Source organism: Podarcis melisellensis (assembly GCF_964234715.1).
Source record: "Podarcis melisellensis genome assembly, chromosome: 4".
NCBI classification, from domain to species: Eukaryota; Metazoa; Chordata; class Lepidosauria; order Squamata; family Lacertidae; genus Podarcis; species Podarcis melisellensis.
Window position 1 is genome coordinate 11410923 of NC_138531.1, and position 17502 is coordinate 11428424.

At 43.7% G+C, this 17502-nt stretch overlaps 1 protein-coding gene across 13 annotated transcripts in view; it reads right to left on the reverse strand.

Moving 5' to 3' along the window:
* The window catches only part of MYCBP2 (MYC binding protein 2), a 139336-nt gene that overhangs the window by 60720 nt on the left and 61114 nt on the right, over positions 1 to 17502 (reverse strand). For 9 of the 13 annotated variants that reach the window (XM_081907260.1, XM_081907259.1, XM_081907262.1 and 6 more), the window contains 16 exons: positions 16723 to 16944; positions 16444 to 16635; positions 15862 to 16068; positions 14601 to 14732; positions 13904 to 14082; positions 11591 to 11733; positions 10411 to 10511; positions 9161 to 9379; positions 8195 to 8420; positions 6856 to 6974; positions 6285 to 6372; positions 4519 to 4571; positions 2770 to 2942; positions 2110 to 2254; positions 1432 to 1644; positions 778 to 833 (listed from right to left, as the gene is read on the reverse strand). In XM_081907260.1, coding sequence (XP_081763386.1) covers positions 778 to 833; positions 1432 to 1644; positions 2110 to 2254; positions 2770 to 2942; positions 4519 to 4571; positions 6285 to 6372; positions 6856 to 6974; positions 8195 to 8420; positions 9161 to 9379; positions 10411 to 10511; positions 11591 to 11733; positions 13904 to 14082; positions 14601 to 14732; positions 15862 to 16068; positions 16444 to 16635; positions 16723 to 16944 — 2468 coding nt within the window. The remainder of the gene's footprint in view (positions 1 to 777; positions 834 to 1431; positions 1645 to 2109; positions 2255 to 2769; positions 2943 to 4518; positions 4572 to 6284; positions 6373 to 6855; positions 6975 to 8194; positions 8421 to 9160; positions 9380 to 10410; positions 10512 to 11590; positions 11734 to 13903; positions 14083 to 14600; positions 14733 to 15861; positions 16069 to 16443; positions 16636 to 16722; positions 16945 to 17502) is intronic. The other 4 variants (XM_081907261.1, XM_081907258.1, XM_081907255.1 and 1 more) reach the window with 1 other exon arrangement.

A 17502-nucleotide genomic window follows, 5' to 3' on the forward strand; every position in this document is an offset into this window, starting at 1 on the left:
AAGGATACTGAAATGACAACACACCACCCACTGCTTGAATATCAATTCAGGTTGCCAGCTCTATGCTTAGAAAATCTAGTACTGTATCTTCATTTCTCTTTACATGCAAGCTTGTTTGATGTAAAATAGCCTTGGCTACAAAGTAATAATATAACATCAATGAAATTATTTTTAAGAAAACCAAAGCAATCATGCCTTCTAATCAAAACCTTTCATATTTAAACGCCAACCAACTGTGTACCTTTGTCAAACAGCAGCATCCCACCACCCCTCAACTTTTAAAACTAAGGGAAGTTTCAAAAATGGTTTTGTGTTATGGTATGCAGGTTGCAAACTTAGTCCACCAAGTTAATAGATGCTCCCAAACGAATCTATAGCAATTTGATCCTGGTTTCATTCTGACAAAACGCCATGTTTAGAAGAGTCACCAAAGATAAAAATATGAAAATAAATTCAAATGCAGAAGGAACTAACCACTCAGTTTCAAACACAGCTTTACCCCAAGAATAAGGCAAGTACAATAAGAGAGTGCTTTAACTTAGACACTGAGTTGCACACAAAGCTGAATGTGCAAGCTGAAGAACCAGAATTTGACCCCCGGCAGTCCCTTTCACATCCATTCAAAAACTGCTCCAGAAGTTTAGAGAAGCTGCTGTTGCAGTTTGGGGAGGGGCTTCTTCCTTTAATATAAGCCCATATGAAATCACATGAAGTCAGTTTTAAAAATTAATGTATAGTATATAATTTTAAATGTTATATTTTGCACAAGATTATTACCTCTTAGGTGTTGGTGAAGCAAAGCGCAACTCTTCAAAAGAATAATTTTCATAGACCTATAAAGCAAAGAGCATATCAAATTGCATCTGGTTGCAATACTAATTGAAAGAGTCACAACCTGGTTCCTCATCTCAAATAGCACACAGAAAATAATCAGAAACAGATAAAATTACTCCCATTACGGGAAAGGAGTTTATTAGATAGCTAGTGGCTTCATTCAGCATGCTTCTGAACTCAAACTCTCATATAACTGGACCGGTCATTCTGGAATAAAGTAATGTGTTTTTTCCTCATTACACCCTGGTCTATCTAGTGAGAATACAAAGAAACATTGCCTAATTAAAACTGTAAAGACATAGAGAATGTATCACACACTTAAGTCAAGCTTCTATCCTTTCCAACAGCAGGAGCAGATGGATTTCCAGACTTGAAATGAGCTAGTTTGAGTAAAAGATGATGAAAGTACAATCACGTGCCACCTCTTCAACGGAATTGTCTTTCTAAAGAACAATCTTGTTCTTTACAAAAGCAGTAAAGAATACCCACCAACATAAAAAGGAGAAACATGTTGACCCCACTAGATTTCTAGTTAGTCTTCGAGTCCCTTTGTTCATTAGACAGATTTAAAAATGTATGCCTTAAGTAGCAGTTTACCTTCATCATTGTAATAGCAATGTAGCGAGCTTCCTTCACTATCATTGGTTCATAAGAGGCATCGAGTTTTGGAGAGGGAAGTCCTCCGAAAGTCAGATCAGTGGAGGAAGCAGCAGCGCCTGCGGGACTGCCTGGGATGCGCTGAAGTTTTTTTGCCTGTTCTTGCTGCAATGAAGTTTTTTTCTGGGAAACAGGAATTGCCTTGACTTCCACCTGCCAGATTTAACCAGGAAAGGTGAGGATACAGTGGTACCTCGAGTTAAGAACTTAATTTGTTCTGGAGGTCCGTTCTTAACCTGAAACTGTTCTTGACCTGAGGTACCACTTTAGCTAATGGGGCTTCCCGCTGTTGCTGCACCACCCGATTTCTGTTCTCATCCTGAAGCAAAGTTCTTAACCCAAGGTACTATTTCTGGGTTAGCGGAGTCTGTAAACTGAAGTGTCTGTAACCCGAGGTACCACTGTATACTAAATACCATGCAATACCACAAAAACAGCTAGCAATAGGCTTGTCCAAAATATTGTGGGAAAATATCTGTTTCTTCCTCAAAATACGAGAAAAACAAAACTATTTCACACATCTGCAGAGGGCGAGTTGAGATTCTTTGTGCTAGTTGCATTCCAAATTGTCTAAAGATCAAGAAAGGGGTGACAGGAAAACCACCTTTTTAAAGTTACCTTCATATTAGGCACATGAACAACATCACCATACTGGTCTTTTGTCTGCACGGTAATAATAGTAGGCCAGCCACAACGTATGTCATCTTTATTCAGAATCAAGGATGTTTTCTGGGGATCTGCATATGAATCTGGTTGAAGCCATCTAAAACAGGAAAGATAAAGCCATTTAACATATATAACTCATTTGGTGGAGTTCAGTGTGGAACTATTACATTCTCCCAACTCCCCCAGAGGAAATTTAAGGGACATGGGAGGGAGGTGGGAAGCCTTGTTGCTGTTAGGGTTCATTAGTTGACTCCTGCCCTGTCTTCTTGGGGAAGATAAAGCTATTAAAAACAAGATCTTAGTTTGTCACAGAAAAGTACTACCTTTAGCAACAAAGCATTCTGATTAAAACACCCCTGCTAAGACTCTGATTTATATAGCACTGGTGCTATATTTCATTCTAAAGACTCAAAATGGCAACCCTTTCCTGTACAAAAAAAAACACCTCCCAAGGCAATTAAACATGGAAGAGGAAATGCACGCTTTTCAAAGTAACAAATAAGGAATAATAGAAGGAATACTTTGGTACTGCGGTGCTTGTGGGTCATATTTATTCAAAACGAAAGCAGAGTAATAGAGGTGGTCATAGATGTAACTTGGTAATAACAATACCTTGCAAGTCGTCCGCCACTTGATCCTGGTACACATGAAATGAAATCCTCCAAAAATGATTGTTCATTGCTTTGTACTTGCAGAGGGAGATTTCCTTCAAGGGCCTCCAAGATAGTTGGCGAATGAGATAATGCTAAACCTTTTCCCAGGATGCCAGAGTGAGTCTTGCAAACCTGGAGAGGGTTGTGAAATATCACTTAGCGTTTACATGGGTTGCATTTAAAATAAGATTTTTGGTAATCAATTCAATTATTTATTTGTAAAACTGGGGCCCAACAGCTGCATCTGCATGTCATGTAAATCCAAACTGAATTCCCGAAAGTCTCCACTTCAGTCCCCCGCTACTCCTGGTCATATCACACTGGGAGCACGAAACAACAAGCCTTGGCTAGACACGTCATCTGAACCCAGGCTTCCGATTTATTTCTGTTCAAACAAACCACAAGTGGTAGCCAATGTTTATTTTTGGCTTGCCACTTGTGGTACCTTTGGGGGAAACAAACCATAAGCCTCAGGTTCAGAAGACACAACCAGTCAAGGCTATGGTTTGTTGCACCTGACAAGACCAGGAGCAGGGGAGGGGTGAAGAACTGGAATTAAACATTTACTATGGTCTACCTGGAAATGTGAGCCAACCCAGTCTCTCAAAAGTCCCTAGAGCAGCCTTTCTCGACCTGTGGGTCCCCAGATGTTGTTGAACTACAACTCCCATCACCCCTAGCTAGCAAGGCCAGAGCTCAGGGATGATGGGAGTTGTAGTCCAACAACATCTGGGGACCCACAGGTTGAGAACCGCTGCCCTAGAGCATCAAATACATACAGAATGCAATGGCTTCATTGTAATTTCAAATTAAAACTAGTAAAACTAAAGGATTATAAAGGAGGTACCCTCTAAAACCCAAATCTTACTTCTCAGCAATCTAAAGCAAAAAGGCCTTATGGATTTCCACACCGGCACCCTTCAAAGCACTCCCTGAACAGGAGCATAACTCATAATATAACCTTTGGTGCCATCCTTTAAATTGCTGATCCTAACAACTGTATACTGGACAGCACCCTTTTGTGAATAGCTCACAAAAATATGTGTAGGCCAAGGAACAAGTATATGCATTTTTAGTGATTATACATGCAGTACAACTCTTATCTATACCACTGTATTTTAAATATCTGGAAGCTGCCTCGAGAACCTTTGTTAGTAGGCGGAATATAAACAGTCCAAATAAATAAAAAATAAAAATTCAGTAAATAAGGTAAACTAGCAGGCTGCATGACAGGAAGAAAGGCTGCAACTCTCTTTCAGATCATATAATATTACTCTAATGCAGTGGTTCCCAATTGGTGGTTTGCGGCACCTGCCCAGGGGATCTGTGGCACCATTCACACAACCAAAACTATCATACAGATATCAAAATGTTCCAAAGTGTCTGTGGCTTGGCTATTGAAAAACAGAGAGTCCACAGTTCTCAGCTAACTGGAAACCACTGCTCTAATGAATTATATCAGGCGTTAAATGGAAGGAAATCTTGAAAAGGTGATGCTTTGAATAGACCAACTTGAGATCTCCTGAACTGGTATACACACTGCTCATCACAGACCTTGCCCCCTGCTGCAGCTATTACTTTGAGAAATTCTATTACACACTGAAGTTCTCCTAAGCTAGCCAAATTAAACCACTGTGCTTTCTGTTTTGTACCAATTAGCAAAGAATCTCAGTGGTTTATTTTGCAAAGGCAGCGGTTAATTGTCTACCTGCAGAGCAGCTTCTTCCAGGATCTCAAGATCTTCTTCAAATTCATTGCCTGCTTGGATAGAGTAAATAATGTCATGAAATCAAAACACATTTTAAGGTTTTATCTGTTCCCCTAACCTTACTTCATGTGATAAACTGGGTAACTGGCTCTTCCCCTTAATCTAATTTCTAGTAATGACAGAATTCCTGCTCTCTACCTCTTAGGAAAAGAGCCTCAGAAAAAAGAGTTCAAACCATATCCAAACTAACATTAAGAAACCCTGAAAAGGAGGGGAAACAACAACAACAACAATTAAATTTATATACCACCCCTTATTGAAAGGTCCCAGGGTGGTGTACGACATTCAAAACACAATACAGAACAAAACAAAACAAAAATTCCTTCCAGTAGCACCTAGAGACCAACTAAGTTTGTTATTGGTATGAGCACATGTATCTGAAGAACACATGTATCTGAAGAAGTGTGCATGCACACAAAAGCTCATACCAATAACAAACTTAGTTGGTCTCTGAAGTGCTACTGGAAGGAATTTTCTTTTATTTTGTTTCGACTACAGCAGCCCAACACGGCTACCTACCTATAACTACAATACAGAACATCAGTGATAAAAATTTTATTAAAAGCATTCTGACAGACAGCCTAACAATAAAACAGTCATCTTAATAATAGTCCTCTCCTCCACACTTTCACAGGCCATGGGTTATTTAATAGCCATAGAGCGGGGTAAAGAGGAATTTTTTTTGCCTGGTGCCTAAAGACATGTAATGATGGTGCCAGGAGAGCCTCTCTGGGGAGAGCATGCCACAACTGGGGAGTCACCACAGAAAAGGACCATTCTCTTGATGCCTATCTACTACACAGGTAAAGGTAAAGGTAAAGGTACCCCTGCCCGTACGGGCCAGTCTTGACAGACTCTGGGGTTGTGCGCCCATCTCACTTAAGAGGCCAGGGGCCAGCGCTGTCCGGAGACACTTCCAGGTCACATGGCCAGTGTGACATCGCTGCTCTGGCGAGCCAGAGCCGCACACGGAAACGCCGTTTACCTTCCCGCTAGTAAGCGGTCCCTATTTATCTACTTGCACCCGGAGGTGCTTTCGAACTGCTAGGTTGGCAGGCACTGGGACTGAGCAGCGGGAGCGCACCCCGCAGCAGGGATTCGAACCGCCGACCTTTCGATCAGCAAGTCCTAGGCGCTGAGGCTTTAACCCACAGCGCCACCTGTGTCCTGTCCTACACAGATAGGGCCTACTAAAAAACTAAAAGCCAGTCATTTTTCTCAGTCCTACTAAGACAAAAAAAGGGGGGATATGTACCACTTTATATTAAAAAAACAACAACCAGAATAAAAATATCTTCATAAAAAGATTTCAACTTATGAGTTATCATTAAAAACACACACACAATGCTTTAAACAATCTTGAAATGACTGGCAGATTAGGCAGATTGGCCACAATCCAGAAAACTGCCTGGCAATCTGTTCCTTGCGGCAAGCGGGCCTGTTGGCGCTCCCTCCATCAAAGTAGCAGCCCTGCACATCACATGGCAAATCAGTATTGAAGCTTGGGGGAATCTCAAAAGCAGTTTGTGATATGGCATCGAAAGCTGCTTTTCAACAACATAAAATATCTTGTTTAGTATGCACAAGTCCTGGATCACGTCGGTTATTTTTGTCAGCACATCCTTGTCTGCCCTCCCTCCACACAAAGCAAGTGTTGCTAGTTTTGTGCCGAATCCAACAAAACTATCCCTATCAGAGAGACATACCAATGGGGAGTGCCAGATCTTTTTTCATCAACGCAGCTGCACATGCTCCTCCTAAATTGGCCAGCTCTTTTTCAAGCTGAATGATACCCTTAAAATAAAGAAGACAAAATGGTTTTAGGAACTCGGCAAATTCCCCATATTCTCCTCCTGAAGACAAACTTAATATATCCACTTATAAATGAGTGCTTGGTGAGGCATGCATTCTGCAACCAGCAGGTCATTTTCAGTAACCCAGAACCCATGCATTTCAGCAATGTGCAAGGGAAACATGGCTAGATTAATGGATGGTTTTTCTATAACACTGGCCTATAAAATGAATGCAACACTTCATGGATTATAAAGTCCAGATATTTACACTAATAACTAAGCCCCCAGAACCTTTTGATGATGAAACTTGGTTCACATTTCTATACCCTGGAGAACACACTACAAAAGCCAACAATCAAAGTAGTCTCACATGCATACATCTAACAAATATTTCAGGTTAAAAATGAACTAAAGCAATACAATGAATATGCATGTAGAAAATTGTGATAATTTTAAAGGCTGCAATACCTAAATGTATCCTCACCTCATCAAGTCCCGGGCTAAATTCATAACCAATTGCAAAACACTTGAAACCATAGAAAGAAGCCTTTTCATCTTTCACATAGTCTGATGCAGTTTCCAGTGAGAAGAGCGCCTCATTACCTAAGGGGAAATACTAGATTTAGCAAAGCAACAAACGTGGGCAACAAATCACCTACAATCAAATGCAAGATCTGCCTGTAATTTGAAATCCAAGCTGTGTACAGTGGTGCCCCGCAAGACGAATGCCTCGCAAAACGGAAAACCCGCTAGACGAAAGGGTTTTCTGTTTTGGAGGTGCTTCGCAAAACAAATTTCCTATGGACTTGCTTCGCAAGACAAAAATGTCTTGCGAGTTCCTGCGGGCTTTCCCCCCCCCTTTTTCCCAAGCCGCTAGGCCGCTTATCAGCTGATCCGCTAAGCCGCTTAACAGCTGATCCGCTAATTCGCTAAGCCGCTTATCAGCTGATCCGCTAAGCCGCTTATCAGCTGATCCGCTAAGCCGCTTATCAGCTGATCCGCTAAGCCGTTTATCAGCTGATCCGCTAAGCCGCTAATGGGCTTGCTTCGCAAGACGAAAAAACCGCAAGACGAAGAGACTCGCGGAACGGATTCTTTTCGTCTTGCGAGGCACCACTGTACTTCTTTATCTTGATTCACAAGTAACTGTATTCATGTTGTTTACCACTGCTCTTTGTTACATGCCCTAATAATTAACCTCTACTATTCTGGTACAGCACCCAGGAGATGTGGTTCTTGATTAAAAGTAGAAGATAATAATCAAAGTACAACACTCAGTTTTCTTCTTAGTTAATCAACATGATTTCATATCCACTCAACCACTTAGTCATCAGCTGATCCTGGTAGGCAGAAATGACATATCGGTGCACTAAGGTGGCCTTGCTGCTTCCAAAGATTCGTACAGTGGTACCTCGAGTTACAAACGCTTCAGGTTACAAACTCCGCTAACTTGGAAGAGTTACCTCGAGTTGAGAACTTTGCCCCAGGATGAGAATGGAAATCATGTGCTGGCGGCGCACAGACAGCAAGAGGCCCCATTAGCGAATGCACGCCTCTAGTTAAGAACAGCTTCAGATTAAGAACGGACCTCCAGAACGAAGTAAGTTCGTAACTAGAGGTACCACTGTATTTGAAATATTTATTCACTATGCAAATCAATGTCTTATGATATAAAAATCCCACCATTACATAACACCATTTAACAGATTATAACTTCACATGCTTCAAATATTTCATCTAGTTGAGAGAATTTTTTAATACTACAGTTTAAGTCCATTTTAGCCATCCATTATATTATATATATATATTCTCAATGTAATTACCTGGAAGCACCAAGACCATTGTAGGCCACCCAGATGAGCCTGAAAATTTCTTCAGTTCTATCCATGAATTGAGATTTTCATGAACAGAAGCCTGCTTTGGTCCAAAACCTGAAAACTGGATGATTCGGGCAGGAATGAGCAAGCGAAGAACATCCTCTGATTGAGCAGTTCCGCACTGAGCGTCAAATTCTATTGTCATCCACCTGACACATTCTGGAAATGTCACCTGAGAAAAAGTTGGGAAATAAAAATATTTTCTCCTTAACTGGCTTGATGTTGTTGTTGATGATGATGGCTGTTCACAATTAGGTTACATTCACAATGATGTTGAAGTTTATTTAAGCAAACAGAACTAAAATGAAACCTTGCAAACATTGCTACAAGTGGCACCCGTCCTGTGGAATGCCCTCCCATCAGATGTCAAGGAAATAAAAAACTATATGACATTTAAAAGACATCTGAAGGCAGCCCTGTTTAATAGTAATAGTAATAATAATAATAATAATAATAATAATAATAATAATAATAATAATTTTTATTTATACCCCGCCCTCCCCAGCCAAGACCGGGCTCAAGGCGGCTAACAAGCAATAATAAAAATAAGTTGAATGAATACAACTTAAAAACAAAATTAAGCCAGAGTTGAAAAGGCCCTGGCTCTGGTTGAAGCTAATCTAACTTCCTTAGGGCCCAGGATCACTAGGGAAGTTTTTAACAACTGATGTTTAATGTATTTTTAATCTTTTGCTGGATGCCACCCACAGTGGCTGGGGAAACCCAGCCAGATGGGCGGGGTAGAAATAAAATAACAACAACAACATTAAATATCATGTGTTCCATTCTTTGCCATTTACACAACATCTGACATGGAGTAGAAAATGAAACAAAACAACCCGCTTTGCAATATAATCCAACATCGTACTAAACTCATAAGAAGAGTGATGCAGACTCCAATGAAGAACCTACCTTGTAATGGGTGACACATGCTGGCTTGTAGGGGTGTTCGCATTCAATGACAGCGTAGTGGTTAGAGGTAGTACAAGCGGAAAGCCCTTGTTCAGGTTGGTTTCCTGTAGTGCTGTCGGTCGACTGGTTGGGGTTGAAGGCAGGAGGAGCATACTTCTGGTTCAAAACAGCTACAGATGGAAGCAGCTGCTGAACTAGGCCAAAAACCTCTACAGCAACCTGTCACATGATAAACATGACCACGTGTTTGCAAAACTGAAAATGCATCTCGGTTTGCTTTACAGTGTTCGTGTAAATAATGTTACATTATCTCGACCTAGTTCTGATCTTTGGTGTAAAAAGGGTCACTGGTATTACCTGAAAGGTATTTTTACCTGAGCATTAAGACGCCCCCTAGTGCTTGGAGGCAGGGACACTATCACTTCAAAGAACTTGTCCATGCCTTGTGAAGCCTCAGTACATTAATGACCAAGCTACGGAGTCTCACACTGAAACAAGGTATCCAGAACAATGCAAACAGCATACATAATACCAAGTGGTCTCTGACAGTGCACAGATAACTAATGAGCCAATAAAAAAATACCTTAATGTTGTATAAGGCAGCCAGACCAGGTTGGGGCCTTGAAGAGATAAATACGCTCAAGTAAAAATATCATTCAGAGGTCCCTTTTCCCTTAAGTGTACCAAGTCCTCAGGCAGGATGTTCTCAAGCTAACCAAGTACAGGGCAGGTTTAGACTCTCTATTGACAGGAGAACATGCTGGACCAGTTGCTTCCCAAAAGCTGCCTTAGACAAGGTGCAGAGATCAATTTTGCAGTGCTTCATTCAGGTGTTAGGCTTAATGCAGGCCGCAGTGTGACAAGCCACATGATGAGAGATATTTCGTTACAGCGCCACCAAAGTAAACTACAGACCTTGTGAAATGAATTGTGATCTTTGTCAGAGGTGGAAGATATAATGAGACATATACAGAAATATGATGCACCATCCAACATGGTGCTAGACATTTGCTTGCCCAGTGAAGCAAGATGAAGGACACAAAAAGTGAGTCTATATAAAAGAGTTGATGCGAGACAGACATACTTTTGCAGAGAGTGCCATGTTCATTCAGGCAGGTGGCGAGGAGATGGGCAAATGGTTAGGAGGATTATCGCTTGTTAATGGAATTGAAAGGTAACCTCTGGGCAAAAATGGGTCCATGTGAAGCACAACTCCATCTTGAATGCTACGGAGACTGTTAGCCACTTACCTTGGGAATAGCTGCAGCCACAGGTCCGATATAGGCAATGATAAGAGGAAGGAGCATATAAAAGAGACTGGAAGAGCTGAGCAGTTCTGGAATGTCATCCGCTAAAACAACAAGAACAATAAAAACCCTGAGATACTGAGATATGAAGATACCAATCATATTCCACTACTTAAAGCAGAACAATTAAATTATGCATTAAAGGCATGATCAAGCTAAACATCTAGTGTTCTATCCATTTCAGTGGGAGAATTAAGAATGTGCTCAAATCTCTCACACTGAAATTAATGACTCTTATATACACTTGTTCTTTGGATGGACCATGTTGTATGTATTTAAACCACAATGTTTACATTTTACATTATTTTATCCAATGCTGCAATACTGATATTGCTTTATTTAATCTTCTCACTCAATTGTGTATTTTGTATCGCTTCTGAATCTTATTTTAAAAGAACCACCTTGCCTTTGGCAAAACAACCACCCAGCAGGTGACCCATAGAAGTGATGTTTTTTAAATTTAAAAATGACAAATTTTGGGGTTGGGAGGAGAATCCTTCAGGGGTCCGATGCACCATGGGCTAGTCATCCCTGGATTCAAATTTGGATATTACCTTTCTTTTTAATGCAAACTGTTGCACCATTTATTGTATTTATTATGGGCAAAAATTTAATAAGTGAACATGTCATGAGCAAACATTCACACGACAGAACCTCACTATCCCAAGCCAATCTTGAATAAGGAGAATAAGGAGAATCCAGGCCTCTTTTTTTTTTCCTTTTTTTGTGCTCAACACACAACAAAAAGGGACAAAGTAACCATAGTGAAAATACCATCAGTCTCACCATACACAATTAAAATAAATTTCATAATCCTTAAAACTGTAATGGTCTCTTCTTTTTAAACCCGACTTCCCATCAACTCCATAATTCAAAACCATTCTTAACTGCCAATACATGTTATTACTGTCATCTCAAGTTAAATCAAAATATGTTAAATCGTATAACTAGTGAATGATATCGCTGGAATTATTCAAAAGCCGCTACAGATTTTAAGTCAGTATTATTAATTTTCAAATATGTTTTAAATATTTCCCATTTTGAAATGAATTATTTCCTTGGTTTGTTCTTTAGTTTTTCGGATAGACTATCTAATTCAGGCCTTTTTGCAACGTATTCTTACCGTCTACAGCAAGAGCCCTGTGTAAAAGGTCTTTAGCAGCTCGTACCACAGCACTCACGACAGAAAGTGCTCTGCTACAATTTTTATCTTCTTCATTGGCTTTACTTAAGAGTTGTGACTGTAGATCACCATCATACTCGCTTCTAGAAAATGAAACCAATAAAACATGAGCAACTCTCAGGGAGTATCAAGTAAGATGAGCTAATACAGAAAAATACAACGCTTTTCCAACAATGTCACCAGACATATAGATATTTAAAAGCATCCTTCAGCCTGTCCTATACAGTGGTGCCTCGCAAGACGAAATTAATTCGTTCCGCAAGTCTCTTCGTCTTGCGAGTTTTTCGTCTTGCGATGCACGGTTTTCCATAGGAATGCATTGAAAATCAATTAATGCGTTCCTATGGAAACCGCCTTCCCCCGACCTCTTCTGGCAGGCGGCATTTTAAAATCGCCCGGGATAGCGGAGGACTTCTCCGCTGTCCGGGGCGATTTAAAAGCCCCTGGGAAGGCAGGCAGGGGGGACAAAGGCTTTCTCCCCCCGCCGCTCGGCTTCGGGACATCGTTCCGATGCCAGGCGGCGGGGGGAGGCTTTCCCGCCCGGCCGCCCGGCTTCGGGACATCGTTCTGATGCCGGGCGGCGGGGGGAGGCGTTCCTGCCCCACCGCCCGGCTTCGGGACAATGCCCCGAAGCCGGGCGGCTGGGGGAGGCGTTCCTGCCCCACCGCCCGGCATCGGGACGATGCCCCGAAGCCCGGCGGCTGGGGGAGGCGTTCCTGCCCCACCGCCCGGCATCGGGACGATGCCCCGAAGCCGGGCGGCGGGGGGAGGCTTTCCCACCCGACCGCCCGGCTTCGGGACATCGTTCCGATGCCGGGCGGCGGGGGGAGGCGTTCCTGCCCCACCGCCCGGCATCGGGACGATGCCCCGAAGCCGGGCGGCTGGGGGAGGCGTTCCTGCCCCACCGCCCGGCATCGGGACGATGCCCCGAAGCCGGGCGGCTGGGGGAGGCGTTCCTGCCCCACCGCCCGGCATCGGGACGATGCCCCGAAGCCGGGCGGCGGGGGGGAGGCTTTCCCGCCCGGCCGCCCGGCTTCGGGACATCATTCCGATGCCGGGCGGCGGGGGGAGGCGTTCCTACCCCACCGCCCGGCATCGGGACGATGCCCCGAAGCCGGGCGGCGGGGGGAGGCTTTCCCGCCCGGCCGCCCGGCTTCGGGACATCGTTCCGATGCCGGGCGGCGGGGGGAGGTGTTCCTGCCCCACCGCCCGGCATCAGGACGATGCCCCGAAGCCGGGCAGCTGGGGGAGGCGTTCCTGCCCCACCGCCCGGCATCGGAACGATGCCCCGAAGCCGGGCGGCTGGGGGAGGCGTTCCTGCCCCACGGCCCGGCATCGGGACGATGCCCCGAAGCCGGGCGGCGGGGGGAGGCTTTCCCGCCCGGCCGCCCGGCTTCGGGACATCGTTCCGATGCCGGGCGGCGGGGGAGGCTTTCCTGCCCCGCCGCCGGGCTTCGGGACATCGTTCCGATGCCCGGCGGCGGGGGGAGGCGTTCCCGCCCCGCCGCCCGGCATCGGAACGATGCCCCGAAGCCGGGCGGCTGGGAGAGGCGTTCCTGCCCCGCCGCCCGGCATCGGGACGATGCCCCGAAGCCGGGCGGCGGGGGAGGCTTCAAAAGCCTTCCGGGGGCTTTTAAATCGCCCCGGACAGTCCCGGGGCGATTTAAAAGCCCCCGGTTAGGCAGGCTTCAAAAGCCGTCCGGGATAGCGGGAAGCGCTTCCCTGCTATCCCGGACCGCTTTTAAAATGCTGGCAGTGGGGAGCAAAGCCTTTCGCCCCCGCCGGCCTTCCTGGACCTCTTCTGAAATCCGGAGGGGGGGAAAAGGCTTTGCTCCCCACCGCCAGCATTTAAAAAAAGGTCCCCGAGATTTCCCTATGGGCTTTCGTCTTGCGATGCAAGCCCATAGGGAAAATCGTCTAGCGAAGCGTCGCAAAAACCGAAAAACCCTTTCGTCTTGCGGGTTTTTCGTCTTGCGAGGCATTCGTCTTGCGGGGCACCACTGTATATGATATATTCTTCTCTCTCTTTATCTCTGTGTGTTTGTGTGCAAATAAATATATAAAATACCTCTTCATGAAGGGCTATTTCAGATAGTTCATTTTCGAAAACAGTAAAGCAAGCACTATACCAAAACAACATTTCTAAGTGAAATAAGGTGGAATACAATGCCTCCAACTGATTTTCACATGCTCAAAACCCACACAAATTCAAAACTAAACAAAATTCACACAATGCAATTACATAGTTCATACCTGTAATAGAGAATCTGTGGGATCTGTCCCCGTGTTTGATTTGTACCATTGCTGCTCAAACTACACGTACTGAAAGTGAACGTGACACCATCTGGACACTGAACAGTGGTCATCCCTCCATCCCCATTAGCTGTCCGACTCCCGTAGTTCCTCAGACGAACTGCATATTTCACATTCTCCTTCAATTAAAAGCCAGGAAAGCAGGCAATATTAGACTAAGCAGCAACATTTTGCTTGATCGTTTTACATGAGCTGTCCTGAAATTTTTAAGGGAAGATGAAACTTCTCCAATAGCAACGTCCTCTGGGAAAAGCATGTTTGGAACCAGTGGATTCCTGGCCGAGGCAAAATGTTTCCATGGCAGTAGAGCTACACCAACTTAGGGTTGCCGTACGTCCAGAATTTCCTGGACATGGCCGAGATTCCAAAGGTGAAATCATCATCCGGGCGGATTTTTTAAATTCTGAAAAATGTTTGGGTGTACGCTCAGTCCACAGTAGCCCCACTCCTGAATGGAGTTTGGATCTGGAATACTTTATGCCGGTTTAATTTACAGAAATCTTTAAACCAGCTTCTTATAAGATTGCTCCCTAAAATGTTAATCAGCAAATAAATTGTTGAATTGAAATAAAATACATGTGCATAATGCAGATCTATTTTTCAGTTGCAGGGGAAAAAATCGTTTGATTTACAGTACCTTCAGAGGAACAACTTTGTCAAGTTTAATTTCAGCAATATCACTCGGGGAGTCATCTGTAGTATACGTCCCTTTAACTAATTCTAGAGATGTCCATCTGTGAGAATGAGTTGAATCTCCTGTATGATCACTCTATAAATAAAAAGAAGTAAAGGTAAGTATTTAAAGGTTATGTAAAAAAATTAATCTGGATATTCCTCTGCCTGTTATCTGTAGTTCCACCACCCAAAAGTCCCCTGGCTGCCCCATATATTTGGAACTGCCTCCTAGAAAACTTGTGTGATTCGCTTTCTTAAAGGTAAAGGGACCCCTGACCATTAGGTCCAGTCGTGACCGACTCTGGGGTTGCGGCGCTCATCTCGCTTTACTGGCCAAGGGAGCCGGCATACAGCTTGCGGGTCAGGTGGCCAGCATGACTAAGCCGCTTCTGGCCAACCAGAGCAGCACATGGAAACGCTGTTTACCTTCCCGCTGGAGCGGTACCTATTTATCTACTTGCACTTTGATGTGCTTTTGAACTGCTAGGTTGGCAGGAGCAGGGACCGAGCAATGGGAGCTCACCCCGTCGCGGGGATTCGAACCGCTGACCTTCTGATCGGCAAGTCCTAGGCTCTGTGGTTTAACCCACAGCGCCACCCGCGTCCCTTTTTCTTTCTTATGCCTGCTCAAAACCCACCTTTTAGGTACAGCCTTTGGGCTCGATCCCTAGTTACCATGTCCTACTATAAACCTAGTGTAAGTACACGTAAGTGAACCAACCACATATTGCTTCCCTGTTTACACCTGCCTCCACTTCCCTCCCCATTCGTCTGCTGTTTCTCCTGTGTTAAATTTGCAAGCTCCTCGGAGTAGGGAACAGTTTCTGCCTATCGCCCCATTCCATCTTTTGTCTTTCAAGATAATTTTTTAATGTTACTTCCCCTCACAATTGCCTGCCCTTCAGCATTTAAACCGCATTCCTCAGCACCCCTAAAAAGCAACTGTGAGCTTCCAAGCCATGTGCTTGACAAGAACTAAGGTGCTTGCTTCCTAGGGATTCTCCAGCCTCCTATTCTCTACTACCACAACAAGTCTGACATATATCATACAAGAGAGGGGGATATTATATTTAAACTGGGCTGCACTGTTTTGGGTGAGGCCCAGAAGTCGTCCAATGTTTGCAACAGTTTTATGTGGATTTTTATTATTACTATTCTAGCAGTAAAGGCAACAATGTAGTTGAATTGCAGGGGGTTTTCATGAACAATTGTGAAGTACATACATCATCAACTAGTACTTCCAGTTCATATTCATGGATTCCTCCTCCTCCATAGACAGAGAATCCTACAACAATAACCCCAGGTTTGTCCACAGAGAAGCAAATTGCATCAGGGGATCCATTCCCTGTATTCCAGCTTCTTCCTTGGCTTGTTTTTGTGAATCGATTTGGGCTTGACTTGACAGAATGAAGAGAATTAAGTCCATCAACCTGGAAAGAAGCAGGACAGCAATTAGCAGAGAAAAATCCAATTTAAGGCTATTTTAAATTAGATCCTTGCTTCTAAATCAACTTACATGAATGAAACTGTCCTATCAAGCACTGTTCCTTAATAAAATAATCCATTTATCAGTGAACTGTTTAACTATCCCTAGAAAAGAAAATGGCTAAAGGAACTAGGAACACCTAGTTTTATATGGACAGCCCAACATCTAACAAAATCCACTACAGGCTTCAAATTGGTTGCATGATTTCTGGAATGAAATATGATTCACTTGTGAAAGAAAAATATCTAGATATGGAAATGCTATCTTAGCATGCACCTACCAATCCAGATACAGGGGGATTATGAATTAACCACATTACCTCCGATCCCAGTGCAGAAGCTGTGAGTTCACTCACAATACTGGCAAGTAATCCACAGGTGTTAGAAACCAGGTGTGCAGAGAAAAGTTCGTTTTCACGCCTAAGGCTATTTCTTACTGGCAACACGACAATCACCAGCATCTTTTCAAGTACTTCCCGAAAGCTTGTCATCCCTGAGATATTTTCTTCACTCTGTAGAACAAATTGGCACATCAGAACGGAATGTCTCCTATCAGATTATTATGACATACGCTGTGTGCTTTTGTAGCTGATACTCGCCTGACTAAGTTTTTCCATGTGTGCTACCAGCAGAGGGAAGCGATGGGCCAGCGCAGAGTCATTTTCAGTGCTAACTTGTTTCACCATAGAATGCAGTAAGACTTCTCCATCGTAAGCAATAGGAAAGATGGAGGTCAGTTTCACAGACGTGTGGCACAGGGCTGACATCACAGCTGCGAGAAGCCTACTGCTTGATGTCTTGAAGTTTGCTTCCTGGATATCCTTAAAATGAAATTAAAAAATGCTTGTAAAAATGACATAGCTGAACGCTGCAAAAAGAGCCTGTGTAACTACTTCTATTCTGCCATTACTGTTGGCCACTAATTTTATAATATGTACTATAATAAAATATTTATATAGCCTTCAGAGTACAGTACGCAGATGGTTAAAACACAAAACAAGGGTTGGATGCATGGCAGAAGGAAGGGATCAGAAGTGCTAGTAGTCAATTCCTAGTTTTTAAAAAGAACAGAAGGTTGTGTTGAATTTACGGTCTGCAAATAAAAACATCCTAAAGATCCCAGGCCACAGAGAGGTTAGGCTGGCCTCAACTAGAGCCAGGGCTTTCTCGGCCGTGGCTCCAACCTGGTGGAACATTCTGTCACAAGAGACTAGGGCCCTGTGGGACCTGACATCTTTCCGCAGGGCCTGCAAGACAGAGCTGTTCCACCAGGCCTTTGGTCAGGGCGCAGCCTGACCCCCTCCTCTGGCAATCTGCACAGAATTTTGCTTGATGGTTGCCATTAATTTGATCTTAATTTGATTTTAATTAATTTTATA